Source organism: Natator depressus, chromosome 3 (assembly GCF_965152275.1).
Source record: "Natator depressus isolate rNatDep1 chromosome 3, rNatDep2.hap1, whole genome shotgun sequence".
Lineage (NCBI taxonomy): Eukaryota > Metazoa > Chordata > Testudines > Cheloniidae > Natator > Natator depressus.
The window spans coordinates 132,280,364-132,306,832 of record NC_134236.1 but is presented as its reverse complement, the minus strand read 5'-3'; the positions used below and the strand labels follow the sequence as shown (position 1 = coordinate 132,306,832).

Sequence of the window (26,469 nt, the reverse complement as noted above, 5' to 3'; positions counted from 1 at the left end):
AGTACTTGTGGCACCTTAGAGACTAACCAATTTATTTGAGCATAAGCTTTCGTGAGCTGTAGGTCACGAAAGCTTATGCTCAAATAAATTTGTTAGTCTCTAAGGTGCCACAAGTATTCCTTTTCTTTTTAAGTGAGGAGTTACTGTACTTCCTGTACCAGGCATAATGGTACCATAATACTTGCTGTTGATGTTTTACATTTTCATTTTTATAGTGCTGTAACTAATTAAACTGATTCCTTTCTTCCATTCCTCAGAAGTTTATAAATTAATGTGACCTTTTCACTAGAGGATTATTTATCCTTCAATCGATCTGTTTCACAGTTTTCACTGTCTACCGGTTTTTATCATACACATTATTCTGATGAGTGTAACTGGATGTATCTGGACCATTTCATGCAGATCTGCAGCATATATTAAATGCAAAAATATACATCAATGCAACATAAAGATCATACAATTTGAAATTTCAAAACCAGGAAATGGAAAAAATTAAGGCAGCATTTCTAATTCTCCCACATTGCATATCCTGTATGTTTCATGATGTGTTTTATAACATAAATAGTAATATCATAGGCTACATGCTTACACAGAAAAACAATAGTGAAAATACTATGTGCAACAGTCACGTTAACATTGTTCTTGGAATTTTCTTTTTCACATCTTGAATTTTTCATTACTTTTAATTATGTAACCTTAAAGTGGCAGTAACAAAGCTTTTTACATTTTATTTCCTTATATTCCTTAAAAGGAAGTGAAGATGGAAGAAATTGCTCTAGTGTTGAAGTTCATATCTCACTGAAGTGAACTGGGGGTCTTGCTTTTGTTGCTGCCATTGTATGGATGAAGACGCTTTTCTGTTTTTTCTCCTCTCTCTGTGATGGGAGCCCTGCATGTCGAGCTGGGGTGCCCCCATTGGCCTAGTGCGGGGTTGGTACACCCCGTCACCCTGTGGTCGGGTTTCCCCGTTAAGTGGCTGATTTCTGCCCAGTTGGTCTCAGCCCCTGACGGGGTCATGTAAACAACTAGTCTGTGGTCTCAGGGCAGACGCAACAAACTGCCTGAAGCCCTGCAGCCTCCTGGCTGGGGCAGGCACTAGTACTTAGCAGCAATCAGACTGCAGCCCTTGGGCGGAGCGAACAAACAGTCTAGAACCCTGCCACCTTCTGGCTGAGGCAAGCGGTAGTACTTGGGGAATAGCAGCAAGCAGGCTGCAGCCACTGGGCAGGGCAAGGTAGGGCAAACAGTCTAGAGTTCTGCTGTCTCCTGGCTGGGGCAGCAGTGGCAGCACTTGGTGAATTAGCCCCCTGGGCTGGGCAAAACATCAATCAGTCTATGGCCCCTGGGTGAGGCAGAACAAACAGTCTATAGACCTTACTTCCCTCTTGGCTGAGACATAGAGCAGGTAGCAGCCTCCTCAGCAGGCAGTGGCTTGGCTTCCCTGGCAGTCTCTGCCATCAGTGAGTCACCTGGAGCGTAGTCCAGGTGTTCTGGCTCTACTGCCAGGAGCTGGCAGTGTACGTCTTTCCTCCTCTGTCGCCCGCCCGACTGAGCTGGGCTGCCTCCTTTTATTTGGTTTCTCCATCTGGACTGAAATTTTGCCCTACCACAGAACCTGATACCATACTAATGTGAAGAAGCAGAAGAATTCTTTTGCTGACTCTGCCTCAAAAAATTATTTCACAAGAAAGACACAACCACCCACAACTACCATATTTCTACTGACAGTCATAAGCAAAAAGAATCATCTGACTGGTCACCCACCAGTGAACAAAACCGCATATTTGATCATTACATCAGGGGTGAAAGTCTGCCAGTATGGGCTAGTACAGCATACTGGTAAGAAGCCGGTACCGTCCAGCGTGCAGCAGATGTTAAAGTGCTGCCATCACTTTAACATCACTACCCCTTTTGCCTCCCACCCCCAGCCCACTCTGCAGCAGTGGACCTGCCGGTAGGGGCCTACCGGCAGGGCCACAAATGTGGGGGTGCACAAGGGGCAGCTGCCACAGGGCTGGCAATTTAAAAGATCCTGGGGCTCCCAGCCACTGCCACCCCTACCAGCAGCAGCCAGAGCCCCAGGCCCTTTTAAATTGCCGCCGGAGCCCTTGGCGGTGTGGGCCAGGCAGTGCAGATGGGCTGGTGGGGGATGCTGACCTCCATCTTCGCCCCTTCCATCCAAAGCCCCACCCCTTTCTGGGGCCCAGAGCCAGCCCCCGTACCTGTAAGAGATTAATATTACTTTCACCTCTGCATTACATTGATTGCCTCAGGAAAAAAAATTGACAGTGAAATCCTTAACAAATAACTCGTCCACCACAATCTCTCCACTGCTGAAAGGACAGTTATACAATCCCTGAAATCCAACCACCAAATAGTTGTCAAACAAATTGGGTGCCATCGTAGTTCTTGACTGTGGTGGCTACATCAATGAAGCCAACCGACACATCTCTGACACGACCTATTATAAAGAACTGAACAAAGACCTTACGCCACAATTCACAGAGAAATTTAAGGATATCCTTAAATTCTTCCCTAAACAACTCCAAGAGCAACTCTACTTCCTCATCCCCCACATACCCTGCAAGGACCTTCTATATGCTTCCCAAGATACACAGACAAGGGAACCCAGGCAGACCCATCATATTTGGCCAGGGACTCTTACTGAAGGAGTATCAGAACTCCAAAAAACCATCCTCAAACCACTCACTGAACAAGGGGGAAATTTCCTCCAGGATGCAACCGACTTCCTCCAGAAACTCTGCAACATCAACAAACTCCCTCAGAACACCATCTTTGCTACCGTGGATATCACTTCTCAATGCACCAACATCCCTCACCATGATGGAATCACTGCCTACCTCAATTATCTACAAGACAATGGATGCTCAGATATGCATCCCAAATGCATCGCCAAACTCATCCATTTCATCTGTATCCATAATAGCGTTAAATTCAACAACAAATACTGTCCAAACCTTGGGAACAGTTGTGATTACTAGGATGGCTCCCCAATATGCCAATGTCTTCCTGGTCCACTTTGAGGAAGAACTTTCTGGAAAAATGCAATACAGAACTGATCTACCTGAGGCATGTTGTTTTTCATTTTATGGACAGATGACCTAAACTCCCTCAGATTTCCACCACAATGTCAACAACCACCATCCATCCATCAAACTCATTCTAGAACACTCCTATACCAGCATCAATTTCCTGAACACCACTATCAGCTTCCACAATGAAATCCTACAGTCCACTATGTGCAAGAAACCCATTGTGACATTTCCCAGAGTACAATCTGGACTGCTGAATAGCGGTCTCCCGTCAGTTCTCCAACCTGGGATACCTTTTACACTGCTTTACTGGTGTACAGCCACTCCTGGCCAGTTAACACACAGCTTCCAGCCCGTAACTTGCTTCCAGCTGCACAGTATTGAGTCCTACTAGTTAGCCACTCATGAATTGCACTGCAGAAGAACACCAGCAGATTCTCTAGTCCCAGACTTCCCCACAGAAATGTGTGTGTTGCATTGCCCAGCACCTTTTTGAACAATGCAAGCTCATATAAAGTCTGTCATCTCATCAATGGAAAATGATATACATCAACTTTATTATCCCAAATGGCGTTTCCCCACACACTTATTAAATAAAACAGTGAAACAAGTTTATTGACTACAGAAAGAAAAGAGAGATTTTAAGTGACTACAAGTAATGAGGCATAAAGGTCAGATTGATTACAAAAGAAATAAAAGATAAATTGCAAGCTAAATGCCTAACGTAACAAGCTAAGTGAACTTAAAACCAGAAAGATTTCTCTCCGTTAGCTTACAGCCGTTAGTACTGGCTGAAAAACCTCCCAGCCAGGACTCCCTCCACCCCATTCCCGTGCCCAACTTCAGTTCTTTGAGGGTCGTTGATGTCATGAGCAGAGATGGAGGAGGAGAGTGAGGTCAAGCACTTTTTCTCCCCTCTTTTTATAGTTCAATTTCTTGTGCTAGAAACATCTTTGCTGAGTCATGGTGACAAACAGTTTCTCATGGACATGTTTGACCAGTCCTTGTGATGAAATGCAAATTTCTTGTTCACGCCTTAAATAAATCAGTGGGGGACACAGCAGCACTTCTTTCTGATAAATAATTGGTACACACGAATGCTTCCATGCAGAAATCCTTGTTTTTATTGAATACAAAGCACACATCAAAAATAGCAATAGTCTAGATCACCCCAAATAGATATAGTTACCCAGAGTCAGAGGTGGTGTCAAGTGGCAGCAGCAGTTCTCCAGTGCCCAGCCTTCCTCCTAGCTGCTGGGAAGATTGATGTCTGTGTCTGCTTGCTCATAAAAAAAAAAAAAAAAAAAAAATCTAAACTTCTCCAAAGTGTGCTCTCACTAAACTCTTTATAGGTTTCTTCAAACAAAGCATGTAACTCATAATGGCCCCTAAAAGGCTAACAGTTTCCCTAGAAACAGCAAATAATAATTCATTATTCTACTTTCCAGCAAAGTAACTTCAGCAAGAAATTTAAAGACACAGGTGCCCAGACCAAGGTCACCTATCCACACTCCCTTTCATTTTCATGAATCTGTTATTTCACTGTATCTATCCTTGTTAGTAACGCTGCAGCTATTGTTTTTGTTCTGTCTGCCAAGCCAAGGCCAGATTCTTTCTTGCTACATGGTGTCCTCACTTCCAGCTTATGGTGGCTAAGTGCACAAGATGGCTGTGGGTTATGTCAAGTCCAATTCTCTTGTAACGGTGCCAGTGTGTCTTTGTCTCTGAAGAATGGGGTTTGGGCCTGCCTTTCTAATTCTGGAACATGATACAGCAATGTTATACATAGAAACTTATAACTTTACATACAATGTTGATACACACATTTTACCAGGACAATTATGAGCACGTTGTGAGTTTTCAAATGTCACCTCACCAAGGCATACTTTTGTACAAAATTTATCATAGTCTTATAAAAGAGGTGAACATAATGATGTAGACACACCCATAGATCACCACACTTAGCTCCACAGATCCAGCAACCACACCAGATGCATGAAGAAATCTGTGACCCACCAGCCAGGCATTCAGATACCACGGAATATACTCCAAAGAGAGAGTCTGGGATACGTACCTTAAAACGGTTTAAACAGTTTGCACTGAACAAATACACTCCACCAGCGAAGTAGATTGCATTATGGAACAGGCCATCCTAATTCTCTGAGAGAACCTGCTTCAATACAGAAAAACAAACAAAAAATACTGACAGCACGCTCCTATTTGACACCTCCCATTCCACACTGGAACCCACATGGGGTGGTATCAAACAATTACAACCTATACTTGATGGGGGACCACATCCTGAAAGGAATCTTTTCCCCAAGCCCCTCTTTTGGCCTTCAAACAACTCTCCAAGCTCATCATCAGAAACAAGCTTCCTGCCAACCAGGACACACCAACTCAAAGTGGCACCAGACCCTGCAGAACAGATGCAAAATGTGCAGACATATCTCCATTGCTGTGATGATCAACACCTCCCACAATACACCTTTCAAGATCCCTGGTCCCTACACTTGTCTGTCACAACACGTGGAGTACCTTATCCAGCGCACCAAATACCTCAACAGCAAATTTGTGGGAGAAATCGGACAATCACTATACTCTCAAATGAACTCTCACAGAAAAATTAGACAGTTACACCCTGTCACCTATGGGCAATGTTTTTCATAAAACGAGCACTCCATATCTGACTTATGTCCTCATCCTCAAAGATGACCTGCACCACACCTTCAAAAGACAAGCCTGGGAGCTTAAATTCATAACTCTGCTAGACATCAAAAATCATGCACTCAAGAAATACTTATTTTATGTATTCTGTAACCCACTAACTGTCCTTTTTCCTATGAGTGCAGAGATGTTAATTGCCCAGTTCATTTTGAATGGTTTCTTGTAACGTGTTAAATACTTATGCTGAAGAATCTGTTCCATCTTGTATTTAGTTGTATTGCTCTGATGCTTTCCCAGACCTGAAGAAGAGCTTTGTGGCTCTCAAAAGCTGGTCTCTCACCAACAGAAGTTGGTCCAATAGAGATATTACCTCAGCCGCCTTGTCTCTCTCATTGTAAGGTAAAGTTAGAGAAGAGGGATACAATTGGTTAATTTGCTACTACAATAATGATTCTGAGACCCAAGATGTATTACAAAATGTTGCAAATTGAAAGCCATGATCTTCAATCTCAAACTGTACTTTGGTTCATTTTACATCTGTAACTTACCATATATACTCGTTCATAAGCCAAATATTTTTGGTAAAAAAGTGACGCATCAAAGAGTGGGCGTTGGCTTATAAACTGGTCTACACCAAAATTTGATTTTAAACTCTATGAAATCATTTAATTGAATATCTAATACGTTGTCGTTTTGTTTACCTGGAGCGTCTGCAGGCATGGAGCCCCTCAGTTCCCTGTGGGAACAGCGAACTGTAGCCACGGGGAGCTGAGGGGCTCCATGCCTGCAGACGCTCCAGGTAAACAAAACGTCCCAGCCTGCCAGTGGCTTACCCTGGGAGGCCGGGAGCCAAAGTTTGCTGACCCATTTATTGATGTCAATACTGCAGCCTTTTAAAGTTGCAAAGGCTTTGGTTAGTGGACTAGATTGGCTTGGAAGGAATACTAAAAGAGCAGTGCTGCAGATCTGCATGACATTTGACCCATGCATTTCACAAAATGCTATGCCTTACAAGCCAATCAAAAAAATACAATGAACGATAGTACTATAACACTGGTGTCAGTCCACTACTGTGTAATTTGATCTCTTCATGTATTTCTACCAATGGACCTCATAAGTCTCGAGCCAATATGAAAATATAATGTGCAGAATCAATGGAATCTCTAATAAAATTGAAATAGCCTGTTATCCCCACAGACATGCCAATTTACAGGGCTGCTTTGAAATAAAGAACAATAATAATTTGACAGTGATAAAGCAGGTGACATTCCTATATAAAGTCCTACAAAATCTATGACTACAATAATAATCTATTTTCATACTAGTATTTAAAATGAACGGTGAAATCAAAAGAAAAAGGTCTGCTTATCACGCAGTGTTCAAACTTAAAGTTGTTGAATATGCAGAAGCAAACAATAATTATGCCACTGTTCGTGAATTCTGTATCAATGAGAAGCAAGTAAGAGAATGGTGAAAAAATAAAACACTAAAAGATATGCCAAGAAACAACAAAAAATGTCCAATGTGGTACGCTTCATTTCCTGAGCTGGAGAAAGATCTCAATAATTGGGTTGTTGAGTGTTGACAAAATGGGTACATTGTCACTAGAACTGGAATTTGTCTGAATGCTCTGCAAATGTCAAAAGATAACAAATACAAGTCAGTAAAGCCATCAATGTTTGTCGCATCAGCGGGTTGGTGTACTCGCTTCATGAACAGTCATAGTCTCTGTCTTCGTCAGCGAACAAAGATAGCGCAAAAGCTGCTGAGAGATCTGGAAGAAAAGAATCGAACCTTTCCAAAGGTTTATTATAAAATATCAAAAGGAATATGCATTTGAACTGTCACAAATAGGAAATATGAATGAAACACCGATGACATTCGATCTCCGAAGCAACAGAACAGAAAACAGTTTTAATTAAAACAACTGGCCATGGGAAAAAATCCATTTTACGGTGGTTTTATCGTGTTTGGCAAATGGATCAAAGCTCCCTCCTGTTGTTTTTAAAAGAAAAACCTTGCCTAAAAATATGAAATTTCCTGCTGGTGTCATCGTACGTGCACACAAAAAGGGATGGATGGATGAAAGTGGGACTATTGAATGGCTGGAAAAAATGTGGAACAAGAGACCAGAAGCGCTTTTCAAGAAACTGCTATGCTCGTTTGGGACATGTTTAGGGCACACAAGACAGATGAAGTGAAAAATGTGGCCAAAAATATGAAAACTACTTTGGCTGTAATACCTGGAGGCTTAACTTCAGTTCTACAACCACTTGATGTCTGCCTGAACAAACCCTTTAAAGAGAGGCTACACAAAATGTGGTCTGAATGGATGTGCTCAGGCATGGAGAAGTTGACAAAAGGTGGGAATCTTATGAAGCCTGATATTAGTCTGGCCGCCCAGTGGATAAAGGGTGCGTGGGTGTCCATTCCCTTGGAAATGATAGAAAAATCATTTAGGAAATGCTGTATCAGCAATGCACTTGGTGGGTCAGAAGATGATGCCATATTTGATGGTGACACAACAGAGGCTGATGATGAGAAGGAATCTGAGTCTGAAGATGACGCTGCTGACATTTACGATGACAATGCAGGTGCAGCTGTGACTGAAGCAGAGTTTAATGAACTGTTCGGTGAATCAGAGACTGATTCAGACTTTGAAGGATTTTAAGACTTTTTAAAGTCTCATATTGTTCTAAGTTACTTGTTTTAAATATCCATTTACTGATTTTTAAATATTGACTGTAATTTTGAAAGTGAATACATATTTGTTCAGTTATAATAACAGGTTTTTTGTTATTACATTGAAATAATTCTAGCAAAACTTTTGAGTGTTTCTTGTGACGCCAGCTTTTAAAATATAGCAGGGGTTGGCAAACTTTGGCTCCCAGCCCTTCAGGGTAAGCTGCTGGTGGGTCAGGACATTTTTGTTTACTTGGGGCATCTGCAAGCACAGAGCCCCTCAGCTCGCAGTGGCTGTGGTTTGCCATTCCCAGCCAATGGGAGCTGCAGGAAGTGGCGCCACTTGGCTGGGAACGGCAAACCGCGGCCACTGGGAGCTGAGGGGCTCCGTGCTTGTGAATGCTCCAGGTAAACAAAAGGTCCCGACCCGCCAGCAGCTTACCCTGATGGGCTGGGAGCCAAAGTTTGCCAACCCCTGAAATATAGGGTTGGCTTATGAAAGAGTCATACAGTTTTTACTATTTTTTACTTATCCATCCTTGGGGGGGGAGGGGTCGGCTTACAAATGAATGGGCGAATGAACGAGTATATACTGTAGTTATAATTGTGAGTTTTCATAATGTACCATGAAATAGAATGTAGTTTTGTTTTTAAAGTCTCAATTGCAGCATTTGTCAAGTATGATAGATAGAAAAATGCTGTCAATATTTTCTGTAGATTAATGTATGGCATAGCCAAGTGCCAGTTAAGGAGTTTGTTCTATAAATTTAAAATTGTGAAGTATTTGTAAGTACAATCTATGATTGTTGTTGTTATTTAGGGGAAAGTACTGCGTGGGCCATGGTTTGTGTGTTGAAAAATGAAATGTTTGACCATGTTTTCAAAAAAATAGGAATACATTTTGAACTTGTTGCTGGAAGTTAGCTAATTTCATATTTAGGTAACTAAATATGTGGCTTGATTTTTCAAAAGACAGGGAGAACCTGCAGTGGCCACTGTCTTCAAAATTAGGTCACTCAAACCCCAATCTTGCAAGGAGCTCAATGTGGACAGCTTCTGGCAAGACCCCCGAGCCCTATTTATGCCTTAATATGGATTTAGGGGCAGATCTTCAGGTGGTGAAAACTGTCATAGCACCATTGAAATCCATTTAGCCTACAATTAGGAATCTAAATAGGAAATTTTAGCCATAATATGTAACGAGTGGTGTCTTAAAAGCAGTGTGAAAGTTCTGTTTTACTGACCCTCTATTTATAATGAAATTTATTTTCAGCTGATTCAACAGGAACTCATTCCCTCTATACCACCTATAAAGATTATGAATTAATGTTTCATGTATCAACTATGCTGCCATACATGCCCAGTAATAGGCAACAGGTATGTTTTCTTAACTCACATTTTTATAGTAATATGTGGAGTTAAATTTAGGGGTGAAAAAAGTTTTTGTTTTTGCTTAAAATTATATTTCTGCTGTACAAAAATTAATAGTTTATGCAAGTTGTGAACATTTGGAATCGTGTTTACACAAATCTTATTAAAGCATTAAATACTCAGAGATGTTATTTTAATTTATCTGCATGATTCAGGAACTTATCCTGACTCTTCCATTGCATGCCAGTATTAAATAGTATTGACATCTGTGGAGATTGAAACATTTTTCTAAAACTTAAAACTGGACTAAAATCCATCATGTGGTTAAAATATGTAATAATGAAATAAGGTTTTTAAATGATCTTAAGTAATCTTTATTTTTCATTTCAGTCTTCAAACCTTCTCTTACTGTACTATTTTAACAATAAATGCCTCACCAAAACCTATAAGGCATCTGCTTGTAGAGACAGAAAGCTGTTCAACAAATTTATTTTATGTCTTGAAAATGCTCATTGTTCATATTACAGCTCAGAAACTCTTAGAGCATTAAGGATGGCTAAAAAAACAACACAGCATCCAAAGTGTGTGGAATCTTGAATAAGGTTATGTCTGTCTTTGCCTGTACTAGATACTGAAATCATTAAGAATAAATATTTTTTATGAATAAGTTGAAAAGCACATTTGGTATAGTATATCAAAACAATAACACTTAAGAATAATAAAGAGTAGAGCTATTCACAGATCAGATTACTGTTGAAGATATAACTTCTCTTACATATTCTGCATACTTCTATCTCTATAGAAGTAAAACAAAAAAGTATTTAATTGCAATATCCTCTCAGTTGCCATGCAAGATCTAATCATTTTTCCAGTGATGATTTGGGGCTCCCCTGCTACAAAGATTTTGTCCTTTTTTCTTTTGGAGGAATGTAGAAAAATTACTGGAAAACTTTGTGGTTCCTGATTATTTCTTAGATCACAGACTGTTATTTTAGCTACATATATTAATAGAATCTTCATCTTTCACATTTTGCCCTGCCATCAGCTATTGTGGGAGGGATGGGGGATGTGTCAAGGCATCAACCAATAGACGAAACTTACAAAGTACAAATTCTTGTCGCAGAATTAACTGTGAAAACTGAAATGGGACACATTTTGTTTATTAAATTTCAGTAGTCAGTCCTCTATGCTGCTGATAAACTTGGCAAAGATAATGAATTGTTAGAATTTTCCAAAGTTATAGTCTCTCATATCTGTTTCTTCCACTCCTTTCCCGCGTCTGCTTTAGGTCTGATCTGGAAACTTGAAAATAGGTGGAAAGTCTTCATAATATGCAAAAATATTTCCTACCATTATAGTAGCACCAATTTCTAGACCAATCTTAGATCATAGAATCAGCCAATCTCAAAATCTACACTACTTTCAGATGGCTAAATAGTTGAGTGATCTCATAATTCAGTGCTAACAGATAATCTGTTGTTTTGACTTACTATCTCCAGTGTTTGGCAACACCCACACTTCTCTTGACAATTTTGGCCCATCTCTTATTGTGATGTAGTCATTTAGTGAATACATTGCATAAGAGTCACTTTGCCCAGAGGCCAGTCTTACTTGGTTCACTGTCAGATTAAACTCTTTTATATTAAATTTTACCATATTTGCAAATATACATGGCTTTATGCTTAATTTAAAAATCACATTAAGTTTTCTTGAGATACTGTATATATTTAAAACAAACTGGAGATCAAAGTGATGAATTTGTATGAAAGATAGTGTTTCAAAGATATATTGCCAAGGTTCAGGTTATCAGCTAATTTTGTATATTTGTCTGCAAAGACCTCTTTCTCCTTAGTTAAACACAGATGCAAAATATGTTGGAATCGTAGAATATTTCTGAATATTGATCTTTATGTGAATGGCTTAAAGACTTATATGAATACGAATGGTTGCAGTGCAATAAGATATAATATGCTGAATGAGCTTGATTTTTAAAATGAATATTTTCATTGCTGATCACAGGTGCTGACAGTAAATATGGCCTTACTTGAAGTTTATTTTATTATTATTTTGGTCATTGTCTGTCTTGAGCTGCCCTCAATTGTGAGCATAGGGAACCCTTTTACCTTGATCCAGTAATTTTCATGGTTGTTTGCTGTTTGTCAGCTCCACTGCTGCGTTGTTCAGCCACCCCTGCTGCTATCCTATCATTTCTTCTTTTGCCTTCTCTTCATCCTTTTCCCTGACACTCCCTTCTGTCTCTTCCTTTCTAGATAGATGCCTGTTGTGGATCTACTTCCAAAATATTCCAGTGTTAATTCTATTATTTTCCCCAGCAACGAACACTCCCTTGCACAGTGTTTTAGCAAGCACCCATCAGTCTTTGTACTTCTGATAGTCTCAGTACTTAGCAGCAATATTGTATTGTGATCCATGGCTTTCTTGAGGTCAAAATAATATGGCAGTTTCACAAGTTCCAACAGTATGCATACCTGAAGGCTCATCGCATTATTTTTTTTAGATGCTGGAACCCAGCAATGTTTGCACAGCATGGACACCTTCCTTAGGTGTGATAGCACACTAAAATACCAAGCATTTAGCCAGCCTTAATGTGTAAAAGGGATCATTAATAAATGTTTAATTTATCACTATTGCTGTTTAGTTACCGAAATATGTATTGAAATGTGCAATGTATCTACAGTGGTGTCTCTCACAAGTTAGGAAGAAATCTGATTAGAAAAATAAGCCTGGAAGGCTCAAGACCACAGGTGCAGTTACTCATGCCCCCAGGACAGAGGCTTATAAGCCCTGTGGTCTATAAACACTGCTTTCTCAGCAGGACTTGGCTCTCTGTATCCATGTACCCAAGTAGGGGGGAGTCGAGAGAGCACGGCAACTTTCCTTTATAGATACTGAAGGCAACCGAGGACCCCAAATCAATAGCTTGTTGCGCCACATAAGGAGTGTATCCTGGCTCTGAAATGACTCTACCCTCTCAATATCATATCCCACTTTCTATGGTCACTTGCCAAGGTGTCAAGTCATTCTTCAACATTTAGAAACAAGACCTCTTATGAGCAAGCTCTGAGCTTTTGTTACTTTCCAAATACCGGTGAGCCAAAAATAGGCCACACCAGAATTGTCTGTTGCTTCTTCCAGGACTTAACTACGCCCTGCTTGGTCACTGATCAGGACATCCCTCTAGTTTTAGAGCCAGCAGGAGATCCAAAGAGCAAGGTAATTTTCACTTTGGCTGCAACATAGGCTGTGGACCCTCAATTCAGCTGCTCCTTCCCTAGGACAGAGAGGACGACCAGCCATGGTGTGGCCCCAGTTCCTTCTCCTATTATTAGCCTCTCCTTCAAATCATAGTTCAAGGCTTTCTCCTTTAAACTTTCCCCTTACAAAGTACCTTTCCAGTTCATTCCCTTGCAAGTTTCTCCTTCTCACATTTTGAGTCTGCTTCTGTACATAGTCAGACCTGATTAATCCAAATCAATTCATAACATTCATTTTTATCTGGATTAATGGAAGCTAGAAGTCAGATTAACAAGTCATTTTATTGCTACATAAAATTAGTTACTGCTAAACTTTTTGAGAGAACCAGACACATGGATGTACCTAACTCAGTTTAACCAGGTCTGATTGAAATGTTGTTTGGCGTTTGTTTTTATTGTATTGAACAGTAACACATACTGAAATTCAAGCTTTTTTGAAGCCCCTTTACTTATTTTAGAAATGTACTAAAATAAGTTGGAAGGTTTCTTTATTTGTGATATCTCTTCACTTTTCATGATTGAATTGAATGAAGAATATCTTTCATTCTATCACAAAAACGTCTTGGTTCTCAGTTGCAACAGGTGGTTGAAATTCCCCAGAAATGGGTAGGTTATGTATGGCTCTACATAGCCAGAAGGTGTGCTACATTTTAACATGATAGCCCATATTTTCCCTCCAGATTTATGTATACATCAGAAAATTAGAGTTAAGTATTATGGTTAAGATATCATATTCAATACAGTAACTAATATCTTTGTGTAACTACTTTTTAATCTAACAGCTTCTGCTTTTCTAACATATTCTCCTTACTGGACTCCCTTTTATGTGTCTCAAGTCTTCTATAAAACTTCTTCACTGGTTTCCTGTTGACTGCCCATCATATTGTATTAAGTTCATTTTCACATTTTACCATAACAATTTAGCCTGATACTAGAGTGATCTCAGAGAGTGTCTGGTGTCTTCTTCCTGTAAGTAACCCTGCGTGGCCTGTGTACCCTACTGATAATCCCCAGTGTGCTCCAGCATTTGGCATGAGAATCTTCATAATATGTTAGAAAGGCAGATTGAATAAACTGAGCAGACCTGGAAATGGGAGAGGAAGAGGAAACTGAGGGCTCAAAAATGGCTAGGAGGTGAAAGTTGGAAAGAGAATAGGTTAAAAGGGACAAACTGGAAAAGGGCATGGGACAAACATTTTAACTTAGCCTGGCTTCCTTCAATTCCTCTCTCATTTTCAGCCCACTATCCTTACTTATGCTTTCCAAGGAAGTGTTATCCCCTCCTTTTTCTCCATTCAATAATTACTCCTTCTCCTGTTTGCTGATCCTACTAAAGCTCTTCCCTCCATGTTCCAGTTCACGCCCAATTTCCTTCTCTCCCCTTTCAAGTTCTTTGCATTCTGATTCCCTGTATACAGATACATCACTGTGTTTTGCCTTCACTCACCTTGTGTTGAACTTCACTGATCACTTGTGCATGGTAGCCATTTATAATGGTAGAGTTATATTGGTTTTATTTAAAAATTTCAAGGAAGTCACTCAGATCTCAACAAACTTGGTAAGGTTTTAAGAATGCTGACCACCTTTTAGATTCATGTTAATATTTCTAAGCTTTCTAAAGGTTTAAGTACCTAAAAATGTCAATCAGTTTATTGATAGAACTCAAGAACCCGTTTCACTGTAAAGACTCTGATGCTAATACAGTGGTTCTAGGTTTCAAAAACTTCGTAGACTTCTCTCTCAGCAGATGTGTGTCCCATTCTTGCCTATGTATCCTATGATTATTGGCAGTTTAAACAGCACCTCCCAAAAGGCATTTTATGACATTTAAAAAGCAAAAAAAGTGTGGAGACAAAATATACTAAATTCAGTCTTACGTAAGTTTTGCTTCCTCAACTTCAATTTAAATACCCCTGTGGGCAGGTATAGAAATAGGCATGAACTCTAACTTAACAAGGAAGAATAATTGGCTAGAACCAACTACAGATCACTAATAATATGTACACTAATGAATTGATATCCGTGCTATATCTATTAATTGGGAGGTCTGACACAAATTCAGCTGCTATGTAGGTTTCAAGCTGTAAGGCAGTGATAACCTCTAACTGTGAACTTATGCTTTACTGTGTCAATCTAAATACACTGTTCACCAATAAAATTAAGTTATTTTCTGAGATTAAATCTAACACAATATCAAATACTTTATTATGCATTTCAAAAATAATCTGTGTGCAGTAAATGTACATCTTAGAGTTGCCTTAACAGCCATTTATTGTGGCTTTACCATTTAATAAATAAGAAATTATATTTATTAGAACAAAAATTAGCATTTGGCAAATCTTTCTAAGTGCTCATTGGTTAATCTTTTTTTCTTTACATCGCTACTGATGTTTTTAGTGCATTTGAAGTAGCATATTTTTGTTAGTGCTTCAGAATTGCATTTCCAGCCATTCTTGTTATATTTCATGTTGTATGATTCTGGCCCTACATATTGAGAGGCACAATGAAAGTCATAAACAGGCATTTATACGTAAACAATAAGATAACTTTGCCTATTTTATGTGTTAGTTGCAATATTGGCTTGTCACATAACTAACCAAGAAAAGTAATTATTCTAAACAGCAAAATAATTTCATTCTAAACACTTGATAAATAACCCTATCATTGCTCTATAGCATGTAGATGTTGATTACATTTGTTTTCTTACAGTTCTTTCAGTTGTATTTTGCCTCTTTAGTGTTAGTGCAGCCTTAAGAATCTGAGTCACTAGTCCACAATGCAAGCTCTGCAGACTTCTGGCCGATAATACATCTGTACCCTACAGCGTGTGCTGTTCTAGCACTATCTACATAACAGCATCAGCAGCTCTTTAAAAAGAAAGTTCTCTTTAAAAAAATTAAGTTAGAGATGTACAACTCTTACAATAATATCCATAATTTCATTTTGTATCTACAAAAGGCTAACGAAATCATTTTTGAGAAGAGGTCTTCTCCCTCACTAGACACTATTTTTCCAACTACATGGCTATTAGATATTCTACCTGTAACAAAAAAGATTATATTACCTGTAAAATTAATCATAAAATATATCCCTATCATAAATAAATTGACAACAAAGAATTACTTACTATAATAAGGTTTTTATCAGTAAATTTGAATCTCTGGTACATTCGTAGTTTCCACTGCTGCATTGCTAAACTGAAGATAGCTAGAATTTGTGCTGAGAGTTTAGTAGGAAACTATTTTTTTTAAAAATGTTCAGGGTCATAATCTAATATTCAGTTTAAATACAATTTGGGAAAGGAAAGGTCTCCTGAGAAAAGATAAACAATCTTGTGTTTTGGGTATGAACGCAGGTCTTTTACTGTAGAAAAGGACAGACCACGTACAAATGTTAGACAGTGATAAATGTCAGATGACGTTATGCACCTTTCATATTACTACACAAATATGCTAATATAGGGGAGATGAAAATTGGCTGGCACAGGAAAAGAGGAATCCACTCAGAAAGAAAGGCTGATAAACTTATGAGGTTAGCCCAGTTTTTTTTCCCAGACCTCTTTCCTATTCATCCCAGTTTCATGCAGCTCCACATAGATAGATAATACTGCCTTATAAGAGTGTCTCCGCTTTCTGAAGTGACTCTTTCCTTTTTAAAATTAAACTGTCCATTGTTTTTGCCAATGTGAAGAAAAAGTATTATTTCTTAACTAACTGTTTTTAAAATCATATTTCTTTTATGTAGCTTCTAAGAAAAAGGCACATAGGAAATGATATTGTTACCATTGTCTTCCAAGAGCCTGGAGCACTTCCTTTTACTCCAAAAAATATCCGTTCTCACTTTCAACATGTGTTTGTCATCGTCAAAGTGCATAATCCTTGCACTGAAAATGTATGCTATAGGTGAGTAGATACTTATTATTTTTTATGTTTGCTATTTTGATTCTAATAAAGCATCTTTTTCTAGCAATCTTGTATTTCCCAAAGAAGTTGTGTCTGTGTGTTTTCTACATTTCTCTTCTGTTTTAGGGTTTCATTTTTAAAGACACATAGAATGTAAAACTTAAGATCTTTGACAGCAGTACACAGCAGTTAACATTTCAGAAAGGTTCATGTAGTAAGTCATTATCATTAGTGGTTTCAGTTTAGAGAGCTTTGGTTGTGTCCATATGTAATTGTAGGTACAGTTTTGTAGGCACAATTGAAAATGTGTAGATATTTGTTTAGCTTATTTGTGGGCATATAAAGGGCAGTTGGGTTTTAAAAATAAGACTTGAAGCTATAGCAATGGAAATAATTTTAGTTTTTTATTATCTTTTTAGGGTAGAGCGAAGTCATTTTAGAAGATTATTAATACAAATATAAATTACTGGCAATGTATTTAGCCGAATATCTACAGAATGTGATCCCAAACTTGACAGTATTTCAATCATGGTTTGTTTAAGTGGTCCCTTTATATAGTTTGCAGGGTACTTTTGAGATCCTTTCAGATAAATGTCAGTTTTGCTTGTGACTTCCATATTAATGAAAACCTTTTTTGTTTCAAAATATCTCACGGTCACACTCTAAAATGAGAGTTTCAAGTGTCTTAAAATTCCATCACTTGGGCTAGGGAATCCCCCTCCCATCAAAAAACAAAAACAAAAAAACCCGTGAGTACTCCCATCATAGACATGTGCCTGGCACTGGTCCTTTTCTCTTTCTTTCAGCTTCTGAGCTGGCTGAGGACTGGAAACAGTCAGACTGGATATTCTTTCGTTTTAAGGCATTTCTGTGAAATAGATTAAAAAAAACCAAAACTCTCTGAACCTAAACCACTAATGATCATGATCTACTAAATGAACCTTTTTGAAATGCTGATGATGTACTGCTGTCAAATATCTTAAGTTTTACATTCTATGTATTTTCAAAGTTGAGTGTCTTATCGGCTAATGACAACCTGGTTACTCTTCTTAGTTTTGTTTTAAAACTGATTCCTTTAGCTCTGAGAAATTTTAAATAAAGTTAATGTCAATATTGGTCTGGGTCCTGCACATATGTATTCTTACTGTGATAGAAGAGGTAATGTGTATAGTTTGTAGGGCAATCTGTTTCTTCTAGTTCCACAGTTAGGGCAGGGGTTGCAGAAGTTGGGAATAAACCAGAAGTCTGAGAGTATGTTGCTCTGCAAGTAACCTGGAACTGGGTAATATTCCTACTGCATGTTGTATTGATTTTTTATTTATTTTTAAAGAGAGGTGCAGAGAAAAGGTAAGAAATATAAGCCAAGTTTAAGAAGAAGTTCTTCAAACCTCTGTTTGGTTGATGCTCTGTCTGTTGTGCTAGCTGCACATTACCCAGAGGCCTTTTGTATGAGAGGTTGGCATCTTGGTTACTCAGAGACAGTATCTTCTACCACTCCCGCATGTATTTATGAATTTCACATGAAATACAGCTTTCTTTTTTAAAGCCTTTGCCAGGAATCCAGTAATAAATTGTAGAGCTGTCAGATTTGAATGGGTATTGTGTGTGTATTAATTTTAATCCAGTTATGAGTTGCATTACATTTGTTGTTCGTTTTGTCAACTTCAAATAACATGACAGTGGAGGATCTCCTGGAAATCTATAGTCTTTTGAAAATCATTCAGTTTTGTTCAAGGATTGGCTAAAAGAGATCTGACATGAAGTAGCAGCTCCATAGAATACTTCCCCTTGCTCTCAAACCTGCAGAGACTATTCTGCCACAACCCGCAGAATCAGGATTCTGCAAATTGAGACCCAATGCTGGGGCAGCGGCTTTTCTCCATGGGCCAGATTGTGCCATATTTATCCTCACTAAATAGGACTTCATTCCATATGTTGTTTCTATGTAAGGAGACTATTATAGAGTAAGATATTATTCAGCAAGGATAAAGGTGGCACTATTTGGCCCCACTACCAGCTCTTGTAAGGAATGGGCAGATACCTATGTATGCTCAGGCTGTGGAATCTGTTGCCCTTGGCTAGGATGAGTCCTTCTCCCATCCCTATTACATGTGGACTCAGACCCTCTCCATTAGAGGGGAGCATGCAACAGAAACTTGTGCAATTTGGCAGTTGGCTTTCTGCAGACTTTTTTCCTTCCTATAACTTTTTTACTCAAGTATGGGAGGATTTGGACAAATGTGCCAGATATACCCTATATTTCAAATTCTTCCCTCAATTGTATCTGTAGTACCTTATCAAAGTCAATGGGATGATATGGGTGTAATAGGGGCTTGGGGGTGGGGGAGAATTTTGCCCTCAGAAAGGAGTTGGTTCAGTTTGTCAGAGATGGAGCAACTGAGTGGAAAAGTAAATAAGACATATTTGGCTTAAGAAAATTCAACTTTAAAGCTCCTTCAAATTAAGGATCCTCCTCAATAACAATACCCCTAGGACGCATTTTGTATTTATCCCATTGAAAGGAAGAAGAAACAGACACTTTATAAACAGGCCTTCTTGAAATGCTGCAGCTTGCTAAATCCTGGACTTTGTGACTTTTTATTAATTCATGTAATTAAAATCGTAAATGGCTTTGTTTTTATAAGATTGTCCAGTCAATTTTGTTTATACCCATTTTATTTGATCTTTAGATGTGTGCAAATATAATAGGTTTCCTGTATGTTTCAGATACATAGCTTCCTAATTTCTAAAATTTCATCTGTCTCAAATTTTACTTTGAAACTCACCTGTGTCGATGGGTTATATAGGTCATAGTCCTGTAATGAGGTTTTGCTGGTGCAGTTAACCATTTTGTTCTTTTTTATTTCTAGTGTTGGAGTTTCAAGATCAAAAGATGTACCTCCATTTGGTCCACCAATCCCCAAAGGAGTAACTTTCCCAAAATCAGCAGTCTTTAGGGACTTCCTTTTAGCCAAAGTTATTAATGCTGAAAATGCAGCACACAAGTCAGAAAAATTCCGAGCCATGGCCACCAGGACACGACAAGAATACTTGAAAGATCTGGCAGAAAATTTTGTTACTACAGCTACAGTGGATACTTCAGTGAAGTTCAGTTTTATTACTCTAGGTGCAAAGAAAAAGGAGAAAGTGAAACCAAGAAAGGATGCTCATTTATTTAGTGTTGGAGCAATTATGTGGAATGTGATAGCACGGGACTTTGGCCAGTCTGCAGACATTGAATGTCTCCTTGGAGTTTCCAATGAATTTATTATGTTGATTGAAAAGGAGTCGAAAAACGTTGTGTTTAACTGCTCCTGCAGAGATGTTATTGGATGGACATCAGGATTAATGAGTATCAAAATCTTTTATGAAAGAGGAGAATGTATTCTTCTGTCTGCATTTGATAATTGTTCTGATGACATCAGAGACGTTGTTCAAAGACTAGAAGTAAGTCAAATTTTTAAATTGATCTACCAAAGCTTTTATTCAGAATTATTCATGTGTATCATTCTTTGGGAAAGAACTCAAATTTTCCTATATTTAAACTTATATTGCACTTTCCAACTTCAAGGAGCTTTACAAACATTATTCCTCATAACACCATGTGGAACAGATGTATATTATCATCCTGCTTTTATAGGTGACTAATTTGATGCAGTTAATTAAATTGGCTTGTCCAAGGCTACATAGGGTTTTAGTTTTAAAGCCAGGATTAAAACTTGAATTTTTGGTTCCCAGCCCTGCGGTCTAGAGGTCAGAGGACACCCCTCAATAAAAATAATTAAAAAAATAAAAATAAAGAATACCCTTTTGAATATATTTTATATCTAAACAGTGAAAACCCTCTAAATAAAGCATGGAATATACTGCTTATTTTGCATGGATGAGCTGGAAGAAAATGAAGGCAGTTAGATCAGTTAACACTGATTATCAGAGCTGGTGGAATCTCAGTAAAGACAGGTGGAGTTCAGGCATTCTGTGTGCTCAACATCTTAAATTATTTGACTTATAGCTATTACAAATGTGTACTAATACAGGCTGCAGGGTATAAAACATTGAGGTATCACTGTTCTCGTTCCAGTTTGTCTTTGACCTTACCCCTTAAATTAAATGAGGTTAGTGGCATAAGCCTTTTTTATATTGAATTGAGGCTTCTACTGGAAAACAATCACTAGACCTAATTTTTTGGAGATTAGTAGAGCTGACGTACAAGCTATGAAGTGGCCAGGATTAAACTGATGTGTAAAACAAAGGCCTGATGCTGCAAGGTGCTGTGCTACCCTAAACTTTCAAGACTGTTGAGGATGCTTAGTGCTGCACAGGCCTGTGATTAATACCTACCATGTGTGATGGAGTCTTTCTTCCAGTACAGGTTAATATTTGTAAATTCATATTATTGTCACTTGCATTGTATTTACCTCATTGTTAAATTCTTCAGATATTGTCATTTTCCATATACAAATATTTTCCTTCTGAAATTTAGAAAGAATGTTCTCTAATTATCATGTTACTATTGTAAAATGATCACTAATTGGACAGTTATAAATTGCCTCAGCATTGTGCTGAAAATAAGGTTAATGAAGGTTAGTTTTTTATCTCATCACTACATATTGTAACACAAATTGTTTAGTGTTATTTTAATAATACTACCTAGCTCTTACATAGTGCTTTTCCTCAGTAGGTCGCAAAGCACTTTACAAAGGAGAGCAGTATCATTATCCCCATTTTACAGATAGGGAAATTGAGGTACAGAGGGGAAATGACTAGCCCATGGTTACCCAACAGGCGAGGGGCAGAGCTGGGAATAGAACCTATGTGTTTTTGTAATCCCATTCTAGTAAGCCGCACTGCCTTCATTTATCACTTCTTGAATCTTAAAACATACATGAAATTATAGCAGGTTGGGCAAACTGGTAAAGTTTCTACTGAATCTCTGCCGACAGATCTTCATTATATATGATGTATAAAAACATTTAGTTTTTTTATAGCATTAGTTGATGTGGTTATCTGTGAAAACTGTGTCTTTGGAGACATTAATCATTACAACAGACTTCATTCAGTTTGATTTGAATGGCCTTGTATTTCACTCAAATCTAACCATCTGTTACAGTACAACATTGTTTAAATTTAACTTGAGACTGCTCCTTTTTTGAGGCAATAACCATATTCTTAGCTAAATAAATCTATTGGCCTGAAGCCTCAGAGTTAGCAACTTAGGATCTGTCTACGCTACCCCACAATTCAGTGTTCAGGGGTGTGAATAGCAGTGCATACCAATGTGTTGTGCTGGAACTCCCCTGTGTGGACTCCGTGGGCTCAAACTAAACCTTTGAAGAGGGTGACATTGATGTGAACTAGAAGCTTTTAGTTTGCAACCACAGCATAGGCGCAGACTCTGTGGGCGCTCCAGGGCTCAAGCACCCATGGGGAAAAAAATACGGGGTGCTCAGCACCAAGGAGCCATAGTTTTGTACTTGAGGTCTGCTCATAGGGCACGCCCTTGCCCCAGAGGGAGCTTGAGTGTGGAATGTGAGTTCTGTGCTGCTAACAGTTTCTGCCCTTGGGACAAGGAGTTTGTTTTAAACGGAAGCAGGGTGATTAAGATAACAGAAGGCTTGTCATTAAATTAAATTAAGGATCATTAGATCTTGAAAGCATTGCCAGGGCCTCCAGTTAAAAGGTAGGAAACAAAGAGTAGGAATAAATGGTCCATTTTCAGAATGGAAAGAAGTAAATAGTGATGTCCCCAAGTTTCTGTATTGGAACCAGAGCTCTTCAATATGTTCATAAGTGATATGGGAAAAGGGATAAAGAGTGAGGTGGCAAAATTTACAGATACAGAATTTACTCAAAATAGTTAAGTCCAAAGCTGACTGCAAAATGTTACAAAGGGATCTCACAAAACTGGGTGACGGCAACAAAAATGGCAGATGAAATTCAGTGTTAAATGCAAAGTAAAGCACATGGCAAAATATAATCCCAACTATACATACAAAATGATGGGGTCTTCATTAGCTGGTACCATCAAGAAAGAGATCTTGGAGTCATTTGCAGTACTTTGGAAGTACTATGCTTCCAGAGTACTGCAAATTTATAAGAATCCTTCTCACTGTACCTATATCACCCTGAACTGAGGAATGCTCATTCAGAAGACTTAACAATGATCTCCAGTCATCAATGGGACAGATGCAACTGAATAATGTAGCTGTCCTTAACATGCATCAAGACCATACCAAGGAACTAGAGGTAAATAAGATTGCTGACGGTTATCCAGAAAGCAGTGAGATGTAATCTCTTTAAACTGGGATGTTAGTAAAGACAGCTTGTAGGTAATTGCAATGATTTTAATATACTGTAATTCATGATAATATAATTATGTAGTTCATAAAAATTTAATAATCTTTAAAATAGTAAAGATACCAAAAACAGACACACATTTAATAACTAGAATATGAAAGGTTTCAGAGTAACAGCCGTGTTAGTCTGTATTCGTAAAAAGAAAAAAGGAAAGGAGTACTTGTGGCACCTTAGAGACTAACCAGTTTATTTGAGCATGAGCTTTCGTGAGCTACAGCTCACTTCATCGGATGCATAGCATATCGCTCGCTATGCATCCGATGAAGTGAGCTGTAGCTCACGAAAGCTCATGCTCAAATAAACTGGTTAGTCTCTAAGGTGCCACAAGTACTCCTTAGAATATGAAAGGTGTATAAATATGCTGAAAATAGCCTCCCCCCCAAAACTGGCAGAACCTCTCCCCCGTAACCACATCCACCTCTTCAAAAGCACCCACCGGCAAAAACAAAAGTCAGCGCCTATGGACCGCAGCATCCACGTTGGGGAGTCACAGTGCATCACTTTGGTGCACCCTGCTATTCACACCCTGTTTTCCAAACTGCAGGACAGGATACACAAGTCCTTAGAAACAGTTATCAGCAAGGTACATTGAATAACTCTCGAGTACTTTGTGTTGATGTTCTATTGAATTTGTGCTCTTCCTCTCTCTTTCACCCCAGACCTCTCAAATTTGATGCTCTTTGTGAAGGATTAGCCACTATGTTGAGTAACCTTTTTGTTTTTAAAAGCTCCCTTTTCTTTCTTGCCTCTTCCTCCCCTCCTCCCCTTTTTTTAACTGTATGAATATTTCTCTTTAAAAGTTAATTTAAAAGCTGAATTTTGGAATACTGGACTCCTTACCCCTGAAACCTTCACACAGATGATAAATGTTAGCTTTTAATGGAGAACGTTCTAAACACCCAGACACCCTTTACCTTTAGCTAGTTATTTGATTTATAAAAATCTCAATAGGGGCTCATGCTATTTAAAGGTAACCGTTACACACATCTGCATAACATGAGACTGTCTGCACAGATCTTAATGGAGGATCAGACCCCCTTACCTGATCAGAGAGCACTGCTGAAGTCAGGAGTCCATCTGTGTGGAGTTCACTATATGATTGAAGCATAAGGTGTCTGTCCATCATGTCACATTTTATAACTAATTTATCAGACTTCTATGAATAGATAAATATCCACCATCTAGTAAACCCCTTCCAATCTATCATTTTCCTCCCTTGCCAAAAGCCTTGGGAAATAGTAGGCTTTGCAGTGAGTCCAGAAGGCTAATAAGTTTTTTATTATTTGTAGTACCACAGTGCCTACCAGCCCTAGTCATGGAGCAGAAGTCAACTATGCTAGGACCGTACAGATACCGAACAAAAAGGAGCTTAAAATCAAAGTATAACGTAAAACACCATATGGTTACAGATAAATGGAGGAGTACCAGGAAATGATAGTACTGGGCAGTGGTCCCAGGCAAGTTTTTCTCGTAGGTATCCTGGCAAAGGAGGGTGTTAAGAAGGGATTTGAAGCAGGATAATGAAGTAGCTTTGTGGATGTTTACAGAGAGCTCCTCCCAAACATGAAGGGGCAGCATATGAGAGAACCCAAAGGTGCTTGTTTGAAAATATGTCAAATGGGAGATGGAGGCTGGCATTACTAGCTTATGGAGAGTTGAGAACAGTGCTGTTTTTACTGTTAGTACTGTTTTGTGGTTTTTCAGCATTCAACATTTGATATTTCAAATATAAAATATTTTTAAATCTGCAAAACTGGACAATATGAAGTAGACACCTGAACACACACAAATGTGGCTTCATTCTCCAACAAGCTTACCTGTTTGATGCAATATTAATAGCATAGTACATGTTGGTTGTCACATTGAGACAGGAAATTTGGGCAAAAGTTTGTATTGCGGCTCCCAAAGGAAAAGAGGCACATTTTACTATTCTGAATATCTTCTCAATTCTCCAGTGGGCCTCCCATGCTTATGCCATGAGTATGTAAGCAGAGCATGCTGGGATGTTGCACTGGAGTGGGGGCTGGCCCTCTAAGGTTAAATGGATGACATAAGAATTTTTAAAAAATGTCCTACTCTAAGATGTTGAGTGCCACTTTTAGCCTTCCAACTGCGTTGCAGAACTTACTGTTGTACTGACAGCAGTTTGTAAAAACAATATGGCTAGCATCTTTAAAACTTTGTAAGAAGGTAACAGTCGTGGCTTTGAGCTAGTTACAGTGCAGGCATAAGATATGCAAAGCTCCTCAAAGCTTTTCCAATCAGTCATTTGGTGGTTAGAGAGAGAGGAGTAGGAGCTGGAATTACTGGCTTCCTTCCCTGGCTCTGTCACTCGCTTACTGTGTAACCCTGGGCAAATCACGTGATCTCTGTGTCCCAGCTTTTGCCCTCTTTTAAATACAGTTATCCTGGACTGTCATATTTCATAGTGATCCAGTCTTGGCCCTACCTTAAGCAGAGTAACAACTGTGCCCAAAATACGTGTTAATTTTGTTACACGAACAAAAGAAAAACTAATTTTAACTTATGACTAGAAACTAGATGATGATCGGAGTTTAGAAGGTTTCTAACCATCGGAAGAGTAAGGTTTTGGAACAGCCTTCCAATAGGAGAAGTTGGGGCAAACAACGGAATTTTAAAAATGGAGCTTAATAAATTTATGAATTGGACTATGACTGGGTTGCTTGTGATAGCAGTGGACAGGACTTGATGACCCAGGAGGTCCCTTCCAGTGCTGTACCCTCTGTTATGACCTAAACCAGAATTTGACCTTCAATCTCCAGAGGTGAAAGATTAGTGCACTAATGTATTGCAAAAACTACTGAATTGTCCCTGGATTGCTTCACCATTTGTGAAACTGTTCAATTTTATGTAGTATGAAGAAAGAAATCCCTTTAGTAAATGCTAAAATTTCAGTTTATTGGATTATTCCATGTAATGCCAGAATAACTCCCAATTAAGTATGAATGATCTCAGTTCTCTATCTCTCAGTTCCCATGAAATAATCAGTCCTCTCCCATTTGTAGCGAAGCCTAGATCTGGAGATGGCAATGGCATGGATGTCATAGATCAGAATCTGATTGCTGGAGCAAAAGAAATACATTATCTTATTTTGTTACTTAGTGTTGGGGGATGGGAGTCTGTTGGAACTGAAAAATGTCA

The 26,469-nt window shown here is 38.7% G+C and overlaps 1 protein-coding gene across 6 annotated transcripts in view; it reads left to right on the top strand.

Moving 5' to 3' along the window:
- The window catches only part of SIPA1L2 (signal induced proliferation associated 1 like 2), a 236,318-nt gene that overhangs the window by 129,195 nt on the left and 80,654 nt on the right, over nucleotides 1-26,469 (top strand). For 4 of the 6 annotated variants that reach the window (XM_074948841.1, XM_074948842.1, XM_074948845.1 and 1 more), the window contains 4 exons: nucleotides 9,676-9,779; nucleotides 12,930-13,007; nucleotides 16,793-16,950; nucleotides 19,821-20,397. In XM_074948841.1, coding sequence (XP_074804942.1) covers nucleotides 9,676-9,779; nucleotides 12,930-13,007; nucleotides 16,793-16,950; nucleotides 19,821-20,397 — 917 coding nt within the window. The remainder of the gene's footprint in view (nucleotides 1-9,675; nucleotides 9,780-12,929; nucleotides 13,008-16,792; nucleotides 16,951-19,820; nucleotides 20,398-26,469) is intronic. The other 2 variants (XM_074948846.1, XM_074948847.1) reach the window with 1 other exon arrangement.